Genomic DNA, 17,896 nt, shown 5'->3' on the forward strand with positions numbered 1-17,896 from the left:
GTGACATTACCGAGAGCTCCAACACAATATGAAATGAAATAACATAATAATAATAATAATAATAATAATAATAATAATAATAATAATAATAACATAATAATAACATAATAATAATAATAACAACATAATAATAATAATAATAACATAATAATAATAATAACATAATAATAATAGCTATTATATCATCACATTTATAATTGGTAAGAACAACTACTGGCGTTCCTCAATAACCACTCAACTAGATTAGCATAGTTTATATTGAAGAGGTCAATTTTACCAGCAACCCGGTTGAGCAGATATATTGCCCTAGATATAGGAGATGTTGCCAACATATTTGTGCGAGCCACAGGAAGAACAAATAAATCACGATTCCTCAGGTCCCTGCATTTACTAGGTGCATAAAACCTAAATTCATTAAGAACCTGGGGATTGTGTATTATCCCATTTAATAGCTTGAAAAAGTGTCGAACCAGAAATATAACACGATGAGACTCCAATGAGTTGAAGCCTAACGCCCCTAATATGAATGCACAAGGATATAGCCAAGGATAATAACCATACAATTTCATATAAATATATTTATTTATTTTATATATATGAGTCATATGGGTAGGACTCCATATAATGGAAGAAAATTCTAGAACGCTACGTACTAGAGATTCATAAAGAATTTTAAGCACCAATGCACTCTGGAAAGGTTTACTAACTCGTAGTAAGAATCCCAGTATTTTTGTCGCCCGCAAACAAATATTATCTATGTGCCGTTTAAAATGAAAATGATTTGAGAACATGACCCCCAAATCACAAAATTAATCCACAAACTTTAATTCGACACCACTTAGGTGATAGGGATGAATCAAGTGATTTGAAGATCTTTTCACATTGAGGACACAGCATTTTTGAATGCTAAAAGATAACTTATTTTCGACAGACCAACTTGACAGTGCATTTAAGTCCAATTGGAGAAGGGCAGCGTCACTACTAGACTTATGTACATAACTGTTTTAAAAAGTTTAAGGTCATCGGCGAATAAAATACTTAATTATTTTGGAAATGTCATTAATGCAAATTAAAAAAAATAATGTCCCCAGATTGGACCCCCGAGGTACCCCAGAATGCGAAATAAACTCTCTTGAGGAATTGGGGTGATAATTAGATGATTTTCAAAGTAATTTTCGAGAAGTTGCATTAAGCCAATTAATAAACCAAAATGTCTTAATTTTACAAATAAAGCAATATGGTCCACCTTATCAAAGGCCTTCATGAAATCGGTATACACTACATCAACTTGGTTTCTTGTATCAACTGATTTGGTTACATAATTTGAAAAACATAAAAAATTAGTAACTGTTGAACTGGAACGTCTAAACCCATGTTGTTGGTCAATCAAATACGGTTCACAGTGATTGTAGATATACCAATGCAAAATTGCCTCGAACACCTTGGCAGGAGCAGAAAGAAGCGCAACCGGTATATATTTTATAATTGATAAATTGTCACCTTTTTTAAACATGAGAAAAATGCATATTTAGGTATTTATTACAATATTATAAGAAAAGTTTAGAATACAAGTAATGTAAAATTACTATATACGTACACGTGTAAATAATACATACATACATAAGTGACTTAAGATGAAATTGAATGAACTTTGAATCGAACACTGACGCAGATTGAGTGTGTTACATAAATGGTAGAAGATCGTTATTAAGGTGAATATAAAATTTGAATTTACAAGGTGAATTTAAAATATGTATTATACTAAAATCTGCTATTATCACAAAAAAAATTGTGTGCGCTGATATTTAAAGAGGTGGTTTTAAAATATCTAAATTTAGTGTATCAAATATCGCAAAAATAAAAATTATTTTCCGAAAATTTATTAATATCCCAAAATATTTTGAAATTATACCGATCATCTTTATCAAAAGAGATGTAACAGTTGGGCTGAAAAGTTCGTAGGCTAGCATAGAAAAAATCTTTTTTTGTTAGAATTTGATTTTATTATTCAATATAGTTGCCTTCGAGGGCGATACAACGATTATAGCGGTCATACAATTTTTCGATACCATTTTTATAGTACGATTTGTCTTTAGCCTCAAAATAGGCTTCAGTTTCGGCGATTACCTCTTCATCAGCGCAAAATTTCTGTCCAGCGAGCATCCTCTTGAGGTCTGAGAACAGGAAAAAGTCGCTGGGGGCCAGATCTGGAGAATACGGTGGATGCAGAAGCAATTCAAAGCCCAATTAATGCAATTTTGCCATCGTTTTCATTGATTTGTGACACGGTGCATTATCTTGATGAAACAGCACTTTCTTCTTCTTCGAATGGGGCCGTTTTTCCGCGATTTCGTCCTTCAAACGCTCCAATAACGCTACGTAATAGTCGCTGTTTATGTTTTTTCCCTTTTTAAGATAGTCGATGAATATTATACCATGCGCATCCCAAAATACTGATGCCATAGCCTTGCCAGCCGACTTTTGCGTCTTTCCACGCTTTGGAGTCACTTCATCACGTGCAGTCCACTCGGCTGACTGTCGATTGGACTCTGGTGTGAAATGATGGAGCCATGTTTCATCCATTGTCACATATCTACGCAAAAATTCGGGTTTATTACAATTGAACAGCTCCAAACACTGCTCAGAATCATCAATTAGTTGTTGTTTTTGGTCGATTGTGAGCTTTGAACAGAGCTTTCGCATACCCAAATATTCATTCACGATATGTCCAACACGTTCCTTTGATATCTTTAGGGTCTCAGCTATCTCAATCAATTTCACTTTACGGTTATCAAAAATTATTTTGTGGACTTTTTTAATGTTTTCGTCGGTAACAGCCTCTTTGGGGCGTCCACTGCGTGCATCGTCCTCGGTTCTCATTTCGCCTCGTTTAAACTTAGCAAACCACTTCTCAACGGTTGATTTTCCTGGTGCAAGGTCCGAATAATGTTTATCAAGCCAAACCTTGGCTTCAATAGTATTTTTTTTCGCCGAAAAACAAAGCTTTATTAACACACGAAATTCCTTTTTATCCATTTTTTCAAACTAATAAAAGTTGCTTCACTCAAAATGCTATAACTCACAAACTAATAGTACGACAGCTGTCAAATTTATACAAGTGTCTTTTTAAGGTTAGGACTAACTAAAAATCATATGGATTTAATACTAGTAGCGCTATCTATGTGTCAGCCTACGAACTTTTCAGCCCACCTAATACATACATATTATATAATTAGTAAGAATAAAAAATACGCATAATATATAAATATTGAGAAAAAATGTAACTTTGTATGCAGATCATTCTCATAACAGAAAAATCAAAGATTTTTTATATTAGAATCAATACTATTATATTATCAATACCTTTTACATACATATACATATTATTAAATGTAACTTTTTATTTTCATTTAGAATATTAAAAAATTCAACGAACGCATCCATAATACAAATGAAGATTTTTGTTTCTTGGATAAGTTTAAGCAGATAAATGTTGAGAAGCGCTGAAATAAATAACCGTGGCCTTGATTGATTTCAGTTAAAATACCCTTCGGCTCGTATCAGCATCAGTTCGAACAGTTGCATCTTCGCTTTTTGACGTGGAATTTGGTAAAGAGAATAGAATAAGCAAAATTCAATGAAAATATGTTACATACATATATTTCATTTTAATGTGAAAAATATTTATCGATCATTTTAATTTAAATTTTTTGACTGTATGCATTTCTATTCATAAAAATAATAATTTCACTATCGTTGAAAAGTTAAAATATTAGAGTATAAACTTCAATGATGGTAATAATGATTTTTTAATTTTAATTGCAGATATTATTAAAAAAAAAAATGAAATCCTTGTGGTTGCTTTTCGGGTTTGCTGTAGCGATACAAGCACAAGTTCCTATGATTGGAAAATGTCCTGATTTACCAGTAAAGACCCATTTTGATCCAAGTAGTGTAAGTTTCTTTATAATATCCATATACTTGATACATTAATTATAATAACTACATACATATAATACCTACAAAAACGTTTTAAATGCAAATTAATCGAATTTATAGAAGATTAAAAATAAGAAATTGTTTCCAATAATATGTAAACTATTTTTAATTATTATTATTTTTCAGTATACTGGAAAGTGGTATGAATATGCAAAGTATTTTGCAGTATTTGAACTTAAGGGAAAATGCATTACTGCAACTTATACTGCTGCTTCTGAAGGTGTTACGGTGTTAAATGAACAAATTAACATGAAGTAAGTGGATATAATTTATGTATATCAAGAATATGTGGATATTGAGGGTGGTTGAGAGTGGCAGTGGAGAGAGTGAAGAGATTGAAATGCCAGAAGGCGGGTCATGAATATAGGCTCGAGTTACTCGACATCATCAAATACTCGAGTATCGAATTGTAAAATACATTTCAAATGATTTATCAGCCTTAAAATACATTTCAAAGTAGTTATCGATCCTTCAAATTCAATGCTTTCACCTCATTTATTACGTACGGTGAGGGGTTAATTCTGCTCATTTCCTAAAAAATAAGCCCAAACTTCTACTCCCTTTGATATGTCTAGAATAGTATACAATAATTAGTTTTCCATTATTTTTATATTATAAATAGTAAATATATTTAGCAAATCACTAATTTCCGGTTATTGCTTGCACAGGCGGAATTAAAAATTAAATATAACTATAGCAGTCCCATTTGCATCGATTTTAATCTAAAATATACATAATACGTTAGTTATAATATAGTAAATCATTTCAAATTAGATTTTGATTGTATCGCCTAATATTAATTAATCAACTACTACCACACGAAAAACCCAAAATGGAAAAAAACCCAACTCCTACACTCTCGATTATTCGCAAAGAGCTGATTTTACTTTGAATGCATAGATATATTTGAATGTTTTGGTTTATAATTTTCGCTGACGGATTGGTAGAAACAATTAGTTCTACCATAATGTATGTCATAAGAGCATCCAGTAGTCGGCAAATCCAAAATATATTTTTTGATATTTCATATTGTTTTTTGCTGTTGACAACATAAATCAGGAGGACACAAAGACACAAAGAGATTTTTCCGTCAAATCCCATTAGTATAGCCAACGAACGAAACTATGCAAAAAAATCATTACCCGATAGTACCCCTCTAAGCTCTATCTCAAGCACAAACGCCGAAAGCAAGACGTTATAAATTTATTTTTGCTTTTGAAATATTTGAAAATTTTTGATTTGCGAGTATTAATCGAGTAATTTTAAAAATACTCGATTATCGAAAGTTTAAAAAATGGACTAATATACTCGAGTATAAATGTACTCGATTAATCAAATTGGAGACCCTAGTCACAAAGCCGAAAAAACGGACAAAATAAGTGCTCGAATGGTATTCGAGAGAATGCAAAGGGTGTAAGGAAGGCTATGAAGACTATGGCTAAGGATATATGTTTTTGAATGTATAAAATTATTATGTATACTAAATATATGAACTGTCATTAAAACATATTCTTATATGATATATGTGTTTCATAGGACCAACCAACCGAGCTCGATCGCAGGAACTGCTACTTTCACAGAAAATTCAGGTGTAGCAAAACTTTCTGTAGTTTTTCCATCAATTCCGTTTGGACGAGCTGCTCCATATTGGGTGTTGGATACAGATTACGATAATTATGCCGTAGTCTACTCTTGCACCGAATTTTTGTTTTTCCATACGGGTAAATATTTAAAATTTACAAACATACATACGTATCACGGACATATTGCACTTATTATGAACATATGTGCGTATGCACATACAAATGCACGTTGTCGAAAATATGAAATAAAATTTTTGCCTGTTTTGATATTCGGCTTTAAAAATTCGCCTCGTCTGAATATCTGAACAGAAAAATAAAATACAATTACATTTTTCAGATAACGTATGGATTTTGACGAGATCTCCAGTTCCAGACCAAACAATTGTGGACCAGGCTTATAGTGTAATGAAAGATAATGGTCTTAAAACATCCTTGTTAATTCCTACCGACTTGAGCTGTTTTAGTTTACCTACATAACGATTTTAAAACATTAAATTAGTGTAGATTTTGGTATATGGTTGTAATCAAATTTAAAAACATTAAAGCATTGCAAAATATTTATATAATTTCACTTATTCATATGTAGCTTTTAAAGAAACACTTTCATACATATTTTTTACTAAAAATAGATAGACAGTTAATTACTGTAATGTTTATGGATCTTTTAAAGTGAGTTCCAACTTTAAATACAAGAGTTAATTGACATCGTTAGCAATCTCTGAGCAAAGAGGTAAAACGAAATGTACATATGCACATACATATGTACAAAATGCATTCTTGACATGTCACGAGGCTATGTAGCACAAGTTACTTCTACATATTCTGATAAACCAACTTTAATATATTTTTAATGTCGTTGTTGTGATCTGGATCCTTCTTTTATAATACAATGACAATATTTGGGCCACTTTTGCCACAGATTGACACCAGGGCGTCACTACATATACGCATCGATAAAATAAAATAAAACATGAAATACATACAATATATGTTCAAACAAAAGCAAAATAAGAAATAAAATAGCCAGCAGCATAGCTTTGTGGTTGCGCAAATACTAACCACCGAGAGGTTGCCGGGTTCGATCCCGTGGGGTGACCTCGATTGTATATTCCAAGTATTTCTGTAGTGCTGCTGGTCAGACTTGCCCAGCATGTATCAGCACTATAAGAATATGATTTATAACATAGATGTCGCTCAGGGGTAACCCGAAAATAGCATCATGTGAAAATATCAATTGGGGTACATAAGTATTTGAGCTACAGGAGAAGATAACAAATATATATATATATATATATATATATATATATATATATATATATATATATATATATATATATATATATATATATATATATTCTTACTAGTATATTTGTATATTTGTACGTCTGAGAAACCTTCTCTGAACAATCTCAATTTTCAAGAAATTGAATCCATCCTTAGGGCTTCGTATAATAAAGGAATATTCATTAAATGAATCATATATAATTCATATACATACGTATATACAGCACTATCAAAAATTTTACTAATATGAAATCAACTTTTTTGGAAGATAAAATGTGTGCATCGTATACACATACATATGTATGTATGTATATTATTGTAAATTTACAATATTATGTCATAACTTAATATTTATACGGTTTATAATTTAATAAAGACGTGAAGATCGAAAAATTGTATGTCCTATTTATTTGAAGCTTTTTAAATTTTGAATTTGTGATAGTCAGGATTTGAAAAAGACAAATGTTACAATATATGTACATACATATGTATTTATACATGTATATTTATTTTTCATACCAGAAAAAAGTTGGTTTCAACCTACATACGTTAGTATTTATTACTAGATTATCATACACGTTTTCTGGAACGCGAATCTGAAGACAGTATATTTACATAATATTATAATTATGTGTGTGCTTATATGAAAATGAAATACTCATAAAATTATTACGCAATAAAAAATAGATAATTTTGAGATTTTTCAAACGCTATAGTGTAGTATAATCTCAAAATTTCATACATTTTTCTACGTACATATGTATTTTTATGTACGTAGATGTTCATGACGAGTTTTAAACGTTACAATGTAGTCATAAATATTGAAATACCCTAAAGCAATATCAAACCACATTGAAAGATAGTTCATTTCCGATTTCACATTTTTTTTTTATTTTAGTATTTATTACCGATAAAGAACATTTTTGTTACATTTTAAAATTGTTAATTACTCAAAACCTGAATAATCAACAGTCGGTACATTCACAAACGAAAAAGTTTCAATACTAAACCGGTAATGGTATAAGTATATAAGTGTAATGTTATCGCTATTTAAACAAAAGATGACGAAAAAAATAAACATGGGACGTTACAAGGCAATAGATAAAAGGTGTTCTTTGCAGAAAGGATGTCAGTCATTAACTGGTCTTCTGTTAGTCGAGTAAGTTGCGGAGTTGATATTTTCAAAAATGGAATCGTTCGTCCCATTATTCGTATTATACATACTAATATTTGTTAAAACTTTTAAATGTTGCAAACGTATGGAAAATTTAATTTTCGTAATTTAGGCATAGCAAGTGTTGAAAAATGTTGGGCAATTCTGCAGTAAATGACCGTGGCCTCGAACGCTACTGGTAAATTTGTTCTACGAGCGATCTGTCGGTATCAGTTCGAACACTTTCGTCTCCTCTTTCGGACGTATATTTTGGTATTTTTTAAATAAAATTACACGTAAAATTTAATCGATATTGTGCAAAGTGACATACATTCAGTTTAAGCAATTTTTAGTATGAAAATCGCAAATGGGCCGTAAAATGTTACGCTTTGAATAATTTTTCATCGATGCAGTACATTTATAAAGCGATTAAATTTCATTAGAACTACATATATTAACCTTTTTAAAGTTCTTATTGTGAATTTATTACTTTTTTACAGATTGAATTTACAAAAATGATTAAACTTTTAAGTTTAGTTTTAACTTTGACGGTATTGACCGGAGCTCAAGTACCTTTGCTTGGAAGATGTCCCAATATAAGTGTAAAGAACCCGTTCGATGTTAGTCAAGTGAGTTAATTTACAAAATTTATATCTTTTACATAATATATATAAAGACAATTGAATAAAAATGCACAATATGCAAGTGACTATTTTAATTATAATTTGCAAGTAGCCATTTCACTTAATGGATTTTGAAAAATATTTGCTGAAAAGGTTATAGAGCTCTTCTATTTCATTAATTATTTAAATGCCTACATTGCATAATGGCGACTCTCGTATGTACGTAATATAATAAACGTTTGCACTATGAGTATCCTCGAAAGAGCGTAATAAACTAAAAACAGGAAACAGTTTCCAATAGTCATTGTCGTTTGTTACGTAAACAACGTACACGACCTTATATAACATATTTTTTTATTATTAATTATTCAGTATGTTGGAACTTGGTACGAAGCTGAGAAGTATTTTGCAATATTCGAATTAGGTGGAAAATGCATTACTGCAACTTATACCCCAATTGCTAGCGGTGGCGTAAAAGTGTTTAATAGACAGCTAAACATAAAGTAAGTATATTTAATATTTATTTATATATGGAGTGAATGAACTATGTCTATCTAACAATATGTACATATTTACATACATACATACATGTGTTTGCATAGAATACGGTGTTTGCTGTTTGGCTTAGCACAGTTAGCGTGTTGAATTAATCTGAAAACTTGCACTATAACAATGGTTTCTATTAGAATGCTACCTTGAGCTGTAATATAAAACAATGCATTTGAGTTTGTTTTGTTACATACATATTTTCATAATTAAAGATTGTGTTTAAATAACATTAACATTCATAGGACAAATCAAGTGAGGACTATTGAAGGAACTGCTACTTTAGCAGGTGCCGCAAATGAAGGAAAACTCTCTGTAGTTTTCCCATCAATTCCATTCGGACGAGCAGCTCCATACTGGGTTTTGGATACAGATTACACCAACTATGCTGTTGTATATTCCTGCACCGATTTTTTCATCTTCCACACAGGTAAATAATTAATTGATAAATCCAGTTTCACAGACTCAATACTCAAATAAAATATGTATGATAATTTTTTGAAATGTTACAGATATCGTTTGGATATTGACGAGAGCACAAAATCCCCCTGCCACTGTTATGGGTGCAGCTTACAGTGTAATGGATCGTTATGGTCTTAATAGAGCCTTATTAATTCCGACTGATCAAAAGTCGTGTCCAAATTGACATAGTATAAACCAAATGCAGAATGATTAACGATTTTGTAAAATGCAAAATGACAGAATTAGAACAGCAGACATTAGAAATTTGGGAATAATTTTGTAACAAAAAATAATAATTTCAATGCACATACATATCATAATTTATACAGCGAATAATGTTGTTTCATTTTTTTGATGATGTATTTATTTCTTAGCTAAAAAAAAGTTGATTGCGCAGCAAATATTTGAAGAGACACTTTTTATAAAGAAAATGCCAAAGTTTATATGAAAACAGTTGAAATTATATAATGGAATACGATTATTATATTAGAATGTCAATGTCATTAAAAAAATGCAAATTATTAATAATATATATGTACTTGAAATAAACAATGATGCAAACCTTTTTGCTGTATTGATAATAAACATTTCCAATAGATGGCAGTACTAGTAATTCTTAACATAAAAATAATATTATTTATTTTGAAAAAGTAAGCGTTCGAATATTATAATCTAATCAAATGCATATTTTTGAAAATGAAGCTAGTTCAGTTCAGCCTTATTGTGAATATTTAAAATAATTTTTAATGTTTTATGCATGTAAAAATGTTTCATACATACACATGTATGTATGTAAATGGTTTCCAAATACACTAAACTCGGAAAATAAAAAAATAAAACCATTAAAACTGACGATTACTACAAATGTATATAATTATTGAAGCTAATTTGAGTATTCTAGATACCATAATGTTTTTATTGACATTTAATCTCTTGCGTGATACATTCCAATTTGATATTACCGAATTCGATTTGATAATTTATCTTATCATGTGACTTATCTCTCCAGAATTCAATGAGAAAATGCCATGATAATTAAGGTGTAAAAATTGTAGCATTTTTATTAAACGTGTCTATCACGATTATTTTTCCCCATCGAACTATCAGAAAGGATTTAAATTTCCATCGTTGACCAAAGCACATAAAATAGTAAATTTTCAAAACGATCTCAAGTTTGTAGGAAAAAATATTGAATCGTTAGCGAAGTGAAGTATAGAAGAGGATTGTAATAAAAAGTAAAAACGATGAAATATACATTTCGTTGATTGGGAAAATGATTGAGAACAAAGTCATTACATTAAGTACTATCTAATATATTAAATTTACATATTATAGTATTTATGTATTGCAAATTTGTTTTCATAGTACTATGTATGTATGTATGTACATATGTATGTACTTGTGTATGTGTATAAAAATTGTATGCCGATATAAAATACGTACCCTTTTTACTTTATCTATTTAATATCAGATTAAATAATCTGTCACATTTTCATAATAGGTTTTAACTTGGATAAATAAATAGTAACATATCTTATCAATAATGTAAGCAACTGTTCAACTAATCTTATTTAAATTGACAGCAAATAAAGGTACAATATAAAATACCTTCCAGTTAATAATATACCATTATATGTACGTATGTATGTACATATGTACGGTGAAAAATATTTTATATTGTTATTGTCTTAAATTATGGTGTTATTATATTTAATTATAATAATAATTTGCCGTAATTAATATTATACATACATATATTTAAATAATATACTGGATATATATTTAGCAATAAAGAATATTTTTAATACTACAATAATTTGTACTAATAATAATAATAATAATGTAAGTTTAATAATATAATAACAATTTTATGTTTATTTAAAAATCACAGCATCGTTCAACGTCAATTTGAACTGAAATGATCATAAAATGATCAATTTTTCGAATCAACCATACGCATCGTATATTTTTTCATATTTTAAATTTTCTTCAATAAAATATTTCAATACTTTATCAAATCATATAAAAAGGTTTATTTTTTTTCGTTGCCAAATAGAATATTCCGCTTCTGTACAAATAAAAAAATCGATATTAAAAAAAAACGAAAAAAACTTGAATACAAATTTGTATTTTGAGAATCTTACCCATTTTTGGGACCCAATCCTCCCATTTTCAATTGACTCAAATTGGAACACTTTCCTTTAGACATTTCCTTATAATCATTACATTCGTAAGCCACAAAACTATTGTGATCTATTGAATCTGCGAAGAGTTCGTAAGACCTTGAATGAGAACATCCGACGCTTAAGAAACAACCGGGTTGACCAGATCCTTTGTTGGGATAAAAATCAGTATCACCCAGTGGTTCTTTCAAGCCTAAATGTCCAGAATCTGTATGAATCACTTCTACGTAATCAGCATCGCTTGATTTGATTCTTTGACTGCTACTTCCCCACAATGGATTTGCTGGGTCCAAAGCTAAAAATTAATCCAAATAGTTTTATTCAATTTGAATATATTAAATATGAACATATGTATATATGTAGATATATTATTGATAACTTACCTGTAATATAAGGTATTGGTCCATTTTTGACTGAACGACCAGCGATTCCCATAACGTGAGCTCCTAAGCTGTATCCGATCAAATGAAATGCTTTTATAGGTGTATCATTAGTCACTAACCAGTCTACTAATTTTGCTACATATTCTCCAGCTGCCACTACATTTTTGACCGATGAAGTATAAAAAGTATTCGCTCCTTTACTCCAATCTACTATTATAACATTCAAATCTTCACTTTCCAGAAGTGCTTTTAGAAAAAAATTATAAAAAATAATTTAAAAATTGTTTTGCCACGTAAATTTTACGAAAGTATATGAAATTTACCTTCAGTGATGATTTTATTCACAGCACTTTTACTATGTCCGAACCAACCATGGGCTATTAATTTGACTGGTTTTGTGTTATTGAAATTGGATGATTTCAAAGCTTCATCGTCGCCATATTTGATGTTTTCAGAGTTTAGTCTAGAAATTAGTATAAAATTTAATATACAAATACATTCATGTGTACATATGTAATACATTGAAATCAATACATATGAATACATTAAAGGAGTTATAATATTTAAAATTAAAATACCTGGTGTGTAAAATATATTGTATTGTATCTTTAGCGTTGTATTTATGAAGTTTTTCATCTGGATCAATTTCATACAGATCAGCTAAATGAATTTCTCCTTCTTCCTCTCCGAAAAGCACAAATCTTTGTCCTTCAACGCATTCTCCATAGATGATTGTATTTATAGCGCCTAAGAATAGTGTGTTTATTATTCGGTGAATATAAAATATATATAGTACATATTACTAGTTATTAAATATGAAATAAATACATCGAAAGGCATCACGATATTTGAAAATGGAAATCCCTATTAAAATTACGACTAGGATATTAAAAAGTTTCATCTTGATCCAATTCACGCTTTGTTTACACTGTATATTTTCACCTTTTTTTTGGTTTTATATATGTTTTTTGTGAAAAATTTAATCTTATCTACTTAAATAATGCATAGTAAATTTTTTTATCGTATTTTTACCTTTTTTATTTACAAACGTATTGTTATAAATATTGACATTAGAACAATTGATTTATTGTAATAGAATTTAAATGTCAATGTGATAAATTTTGAAGATGATGTTTTTTTAATGTTCATCGTGAATTTTAAATGATTTCACACTGCATTTTTTCAGGGAAGTTTAGTTGTCAATATTGAGTGATTTCGGTGAAGTCAAATTCCCGAAATGTTTAACGAGGACGCAACAGTTCTTACAAAATCTTACATATTTATTAGTGTTCACTCATAAAATCATTTTTTTTTTATATATTTTTTGCGGTCTCCGTGACGGGCCGGAATGTGAAATTACCGAAAACGCAAATATCGGAAGGCAAAGATCGAAAATCGAAAGATCAAAAAAAAGGGTGCATGGTAAACGGTACATACTCACTTAATTTGCGCGAACAGGATACAACAGGAACAAGAGGAACAGGCTTTTCCTCCCGTATTCTGCGCGCGCACATTAATACGGGAGGAAAAGCCTGTTCCTCTTGTTCCTGTTGTATCCTGCTCGCGCAAATTAAGTGAGTATGTACCGTTTACCATGCACTCTTTTTTTTGATCTTTCGACTTAAGATCTTTCGATTTTCGATCTCTGCCTTCCGATATTTGCGTTTTCGGTAATTTCACATTCCGGCCCGTGAGGTAGACCCATTTTTTTGGTATATTTTATTATTTTTATTATTACATTTTATTATTATTTTTATTTATCATGGCACATACATCATATGTGCCATGAATGGAACTACCCCAAGGCTACACATATGGTAAGATTATTTTGTACATAAGTACTAACAATTTTCAAACATACAATACAATAGAGACATCTATGGACAGTCAAAATTTTTTTTGATATACAGCAAATTTGAAAAATACATTACATAGGTAGCATTTTATATGATTCAAAAAATTCGAGCTGATAATAAATCGAATTTTTGAGAAACTGAGAGACAGGATAGTGATTTATTAGATCCGTCACAACAATTAAGCTAGAACAATTTAAAAAATTCTGGTAGGAGACTGTTTTTGTCGATTTGTGTTTTAATGACCACAAGATCTCACCAGCAGCGTATTTGAGTGGGACTTGAGCCCACGATCTCTCTATTAGTATGAAATAGCTCTACGCTGTGGCTATATATGTATGTATATATGTACATACATACATATACAAGAATCGAAAAATTTATAGTTTAATTAATCATGTTTTTAGTATTTAAATAAATAATTTTATACAGTTTATACACACATATATTATGATATATGTAAATATGATTAATAAAGCTAAAATTTCATGTAGTGAAATAATGGTTCAATGATTCACGTCGAATGATTATAAATTGTGAATATTTTCACATTGTTTTCGTAAAATTATTATGCTAAATATTGATTTAATCTATACATTGTTTTATTGAAGCGTACGATAATACTTTCAATATCAACAATATTAAAATTTTAATCTATTACAGCGGATTGGATATCATCGAATTGCTTGGATTATACGTTTGTTATTGTTTTTAAATGCGTATTAAAATATCACCAAATTAGTCACAAGTAAAATCCATCTACCTAAAATTATCTATATTAATTTTTAAAGTTAATTTTTCAACATTTCATTTTAATATATAAATCAATGCATACTTAGATTAAATATAAAGATCGATATAAATCTACTCATCCACAATATGTATCATAAATTGAATTTTTATTATGTTTGAAATATTAGTTGTATGACGTGTAAATAGTATTGTTTAAAATTTATATATGTATCACAAACGTCATATCATTCGATAGCTGATAATAATCCAATAATTGTAAACGAAATATTTCAATTAAAATATTGCAAAAGATAACATGTAATATGTAGGTACATATGAATCGAAATTCGTTTATGATAATTTATAATCAATAAATATATTTTAGTGTGTACATATGTATTGTAGTAAAATGATATATTATTTTGTTGGAATATTTATTTTTTTAAATTTATTATTGAGTTATTATAATAAATTAAAAATAAAAATTGTAGAAAAAAGTACAAAAGGAACACATTAAACTACCCTTTGTAGTAAGGAGGATTAGAGTTTGTTTCAAGTCGGAACAATCCAACCCTGTAATAAAAAAAATAAAATAACCAAAATCAATAAAAAGATTTTTTATGTAATATGTATAAAAAAAGATTTTTTTAAGTACTCACTTAGATTTCGGAGAAGCTCCACCCATATGCAATTTGCTGAGATTTGCGCAACTATTGTTGTTAATTTCGGTCACACTCCTACACTGGTTAGCCATGAAGCCTTGATTGTTCAACGAATATGCAAAGAATTGGTATGATCTTCCATGGGAACAACCAACGTCTAAAGCTCCACAACCAGGTTGACTTTTTCCTCCGTTGGGATAGAAATCATTATGACCGACAGGTTCCTCTAAGCCAAGATTTCCACCGTTTGAGTGAATGATTTCGACGTAGTTTGCATCACTGGGTCTGATTCGTTGACTTCCACTGCCCCACAGAGGAAATGCAGGATCGAAAGCTATATATATAACAAACGCCAACAATATTGTTAATTATAAATTAGAATTACTGTCAAATTTACTTCCGGATGTTGTATGTCAATTTGCGTCCTTTCCACACGGGACGTGCGTCTTAATTAAGTTCCAGATATAAGCGGTTGTTTATGTTTGCCGTAATTGACATAATCCTTTACACGTTTGAATAATTTACACAAATTATGATTAATATTACAAAGCAAACGACGTTTGTAAATTTAAATCTACATAGCTTTGAGTTTGCAATGGTGTTAAAATATGTCATTGTACTTTTCTAGTGTTGGTAGAAAAAAATTACGACGCTTAAAATATGTATAAGGGATTTTAAATTTAAAATAATATGATAAATAGTTCACCTTTTTATAAAAGAATATTTTTTATACTTGATTTTATTTAAGAAAAATTTCAAAACTTACCAGTAATGTATGGAATTTTTCCTTTTGTGACACTTCTTGCAGCAATTCCGGTGATGTGTCCGCCAAGACTGTGACCCATGAGATGAAAATTGTTAACATTCGCGCCCTGGTTGACTAACCAGTCCACAAGTTTGGCTATAAAAGTACCCACTCCAGGAACATATCCTACAGCAGTATTATATAGAGCGCTGGCACCTTTACCCCAATCCACACAGATGACGTTGACGTCAAGAGCAGCTAAGAATCCTTAAAAGGCACATAAGATATGATGATTATCGGTGCTGATTACAGATATTATGAAACATATGTATATAAACAATTACTTTCTGTGATGAGGGTGTTAACTTCACTTCCACCATTATTATTCCATCCGTGTGAGATGATTTTAACCGGTTTGCTCTTGTCGAAGTTGGACGAAGTCAAGCTATTTACATTACCGTACGTGATGACGTTGGCATTTGTTGGATTCTTCCTGAAAATTATTGTTTTTTTACTGAAATGTCTATAAAAATCAGACACGAACTTAAGTAATCATACAATATACATTTGTATATATAAATATAGCAAACATATATTTTTTAAAAACAATTTAACTTTTGTTATGTAAGAGTTATTTTCGATTTTTATTTCGTTATCTAATTTAAATAGCTTAAAAATTCGGACATAGCAATATTTGTGTAACTATAAGACCTACCTAGTATAAAGCCTGAAGACAACATCACTTTCAGCATTGAATCTATGCTCTACATCTTTGGCTTCCAAATCGACGAATATTAGCTTTCCATTTTCGTCAGTAGTGAAAAAATACTTTTGACCCTCTTTATACTTAAGAAAATCTGGGATCACGGTACCAGCTGAAATTGACAATTAGCATCGATTCTTCAATATTTAAATGAAACCCAGAAAAAGGAGAAAAACCCTAAATCTTTTTTTTTTATATTCTATTAAATTTATATATGTATACCCGATACGACAGCACACGCCGAAACGGCAAACAGAGTCAAAATTAGCAACTTCATCTTGACCAATGCCTGTCATAAATCAATCGTATTGTATTTATATACATTTGGATTTATCTCCTGATTTCATATCGACAATAGATTCATTAGATGTTTTATCACAATGTGTATTTTAAAAGAAGTATTACGTATTCACAATATCGAAACAATTAAATTTTATTTGTAGATGCATAACAGTAACATGGTTTCAATTAACGATTTAATTATAAATATAATATTATGTGAAAGTGTTGATTATAACAATTAAAAAAATATTATCTGACTGGACTGTAAAGCAATTAAGATTGGAATCTACATACATATATGTATGTACATACATACATCATCATCATCATCATTTACAGCCATTCGCCATCCACTGCTGGATGAAGGCCTCTCCAACACGCTTCCACTCGTCTCTGTTTTGCGCAACACTCATCCATCTCATTCCGCACATTTTCCTAATTTCGTTCACCCATCTTCCTTGCGGTCTTCCTTTTACTCTTTTGCCTTCTCTCGGGTACCATTCAAGCACTTCTTTTGTCCACCTTTCGTCCATCCTCCTAGCTACGTGACCCGCCCATTGCCATTTCAATCTCTTCACTCTATCCACTATGTCCACTACCCTTGTCATATTTCTCACCCACGTGTTCCGCTTCCTGTCTTTCC

The 17,896-nt window shown here is 30.1% G+C and overlaps 4 protein-coding genes across 5 annotated transcripts; 2 read left to right on the forward strand and 2 right to left on the reverse strand.

Annotated features, from left to right (window-relative positions):
* Nucleotides 1–3,572: 3,572 nt before the first annotated feature.
* LOC143917812 (apolipoprotein D-like) lies at nucleotides 3,573–6,576 on the forward strand. The gene is made up of 5 exons (XM_077439403.1): nucleotides 3,573–3,609; nucleotides 3,826–3,954; nucleotides 4,126–4,253; nucleotides 5,536–5,720; nucleotides 5,920–6,576. The coding sequence occupies exons 2-5, from the start codon at nucleotides 3,844–3,846 to the stop codon at nucleotides 6,057–6,059; spliced, it is 564 nt and encodes a 187-aa protein (XP_077295529.1). The 5' UTR covers nucleotides 3,573–3,609; nucleotides 3,826–3,843; the 3' UTR covers nucleotides 6,060–6,576.
* A 1,395-nt stretch (nucleotides 6,577–7,971) lies between these two features.
* Nucleotides 7,972–10,472, forward strand: LOC143917813 (apolipoprotein D-like). 2 transcript variants are annotated; one of them, XM_077439404.1, is made up of 5 exons: nucleotides 7,972–8,025; nucleotides 8,520–8,648; nucleotides 9,015–9,145; nucleotides 9,434–9,618; nucleotides 9,701–10,472. In XM_077439404.1, exons 1-5 carry the CDS (start codon nucleotides 7,993–7,995, stop codon nucleotides 9,832–9,834), a joined length of 612 nt encoding a protein of 203 aa, XP_077295530.1. In that variant the 5' UTR covers nucleotides 7,972–7,992; the 3' UTR covers nucleotides 9,835–10,472. The 2 variants fall into 2 exon arrangements, with proteins under 2 accessions (XP_077295530.1, XP_077295531.1); XM_077439405.1 differs by lacking the exon at nucleotides 7,972–8,025 and adding an exon at nucleotides 8,233–8,292.
* A 628-nt stretch (nucleotides 10,473–11,100) lies between these two features.
* LOC143917566 (endothelial lipase-like) lies at nucleotides 11,101–13,153 on the reverse strand. Its single transcript, XM_077439105.1, has 6 exons — nucleotides 13,045–13,153; nucleotides 12,795–12,963; nucleotides 12,540–12,679; nucleotides 12,217–12,462; nucleotides 11,795–12,128; nucleotides 11,101–11,718 (listed from the first exon to the last, which is right to left on the reverse strand). The coding sequence occupies exons 1-6, from the start codon at nucleotides 13,115–13,117 to the stop codon at nucleotides 11,664–11,666; spliced, it is 1,017 nt and encodes a 338-aa protein (XP_077295231.1). The 5' UTR covers nucleotides 13,118–13,153; the 3' UTR covers nucleotides 11,101–11,663.
* Nucleotides 13,154–15,225: 2,072 nt separating this feature from the next.
* Nucleotides 15,226–17,256, reverse strand: LOC143918115 (pancreatic lipase-related protein 2-like). Its single transcript, XM_077439825.1, has 6 exons — nucleotides 17,194–17,256; nucleotides 16,924–17,083; nucleotides 16,553–16,701; nucleotides 16,230–16,475; nucleotides 15,461–15,797; nucleotides 15,226–15,374 (listed from the first exon to the last, which is right to left on the reverse strand). The coding sequence occupies exons 1-6, from the start codon at nucleotides 17,246–17,248 to the stop codon at nucleotides 15,320–15,322; spliced, it is 1,002 nt and encodes a 333-aa protein (XP_077295951.1). The 5' UTR covers nucleotides 17,249–17,256; the 3' UTR covers nucleotides 15,226–15,319.
* Nucleotides 17,257–17,896: the final 640 nt, after the last annotated feature.

The sequence above is a fragment of the Arctopsyche grandis genome, chromosome 10, assembly GCF_051622035.1.
Source record: "Arctopsyche grandis isolate Sample6627 chromosome 10, ASM5162203v2, whole genome shotgun sequence".
NCBI lineage: Eukaryota > Metazoa > Arthropoda > Insecta > Trichoptera > Hydropsychidae > Arctopsyche > Arctopsyche grandis.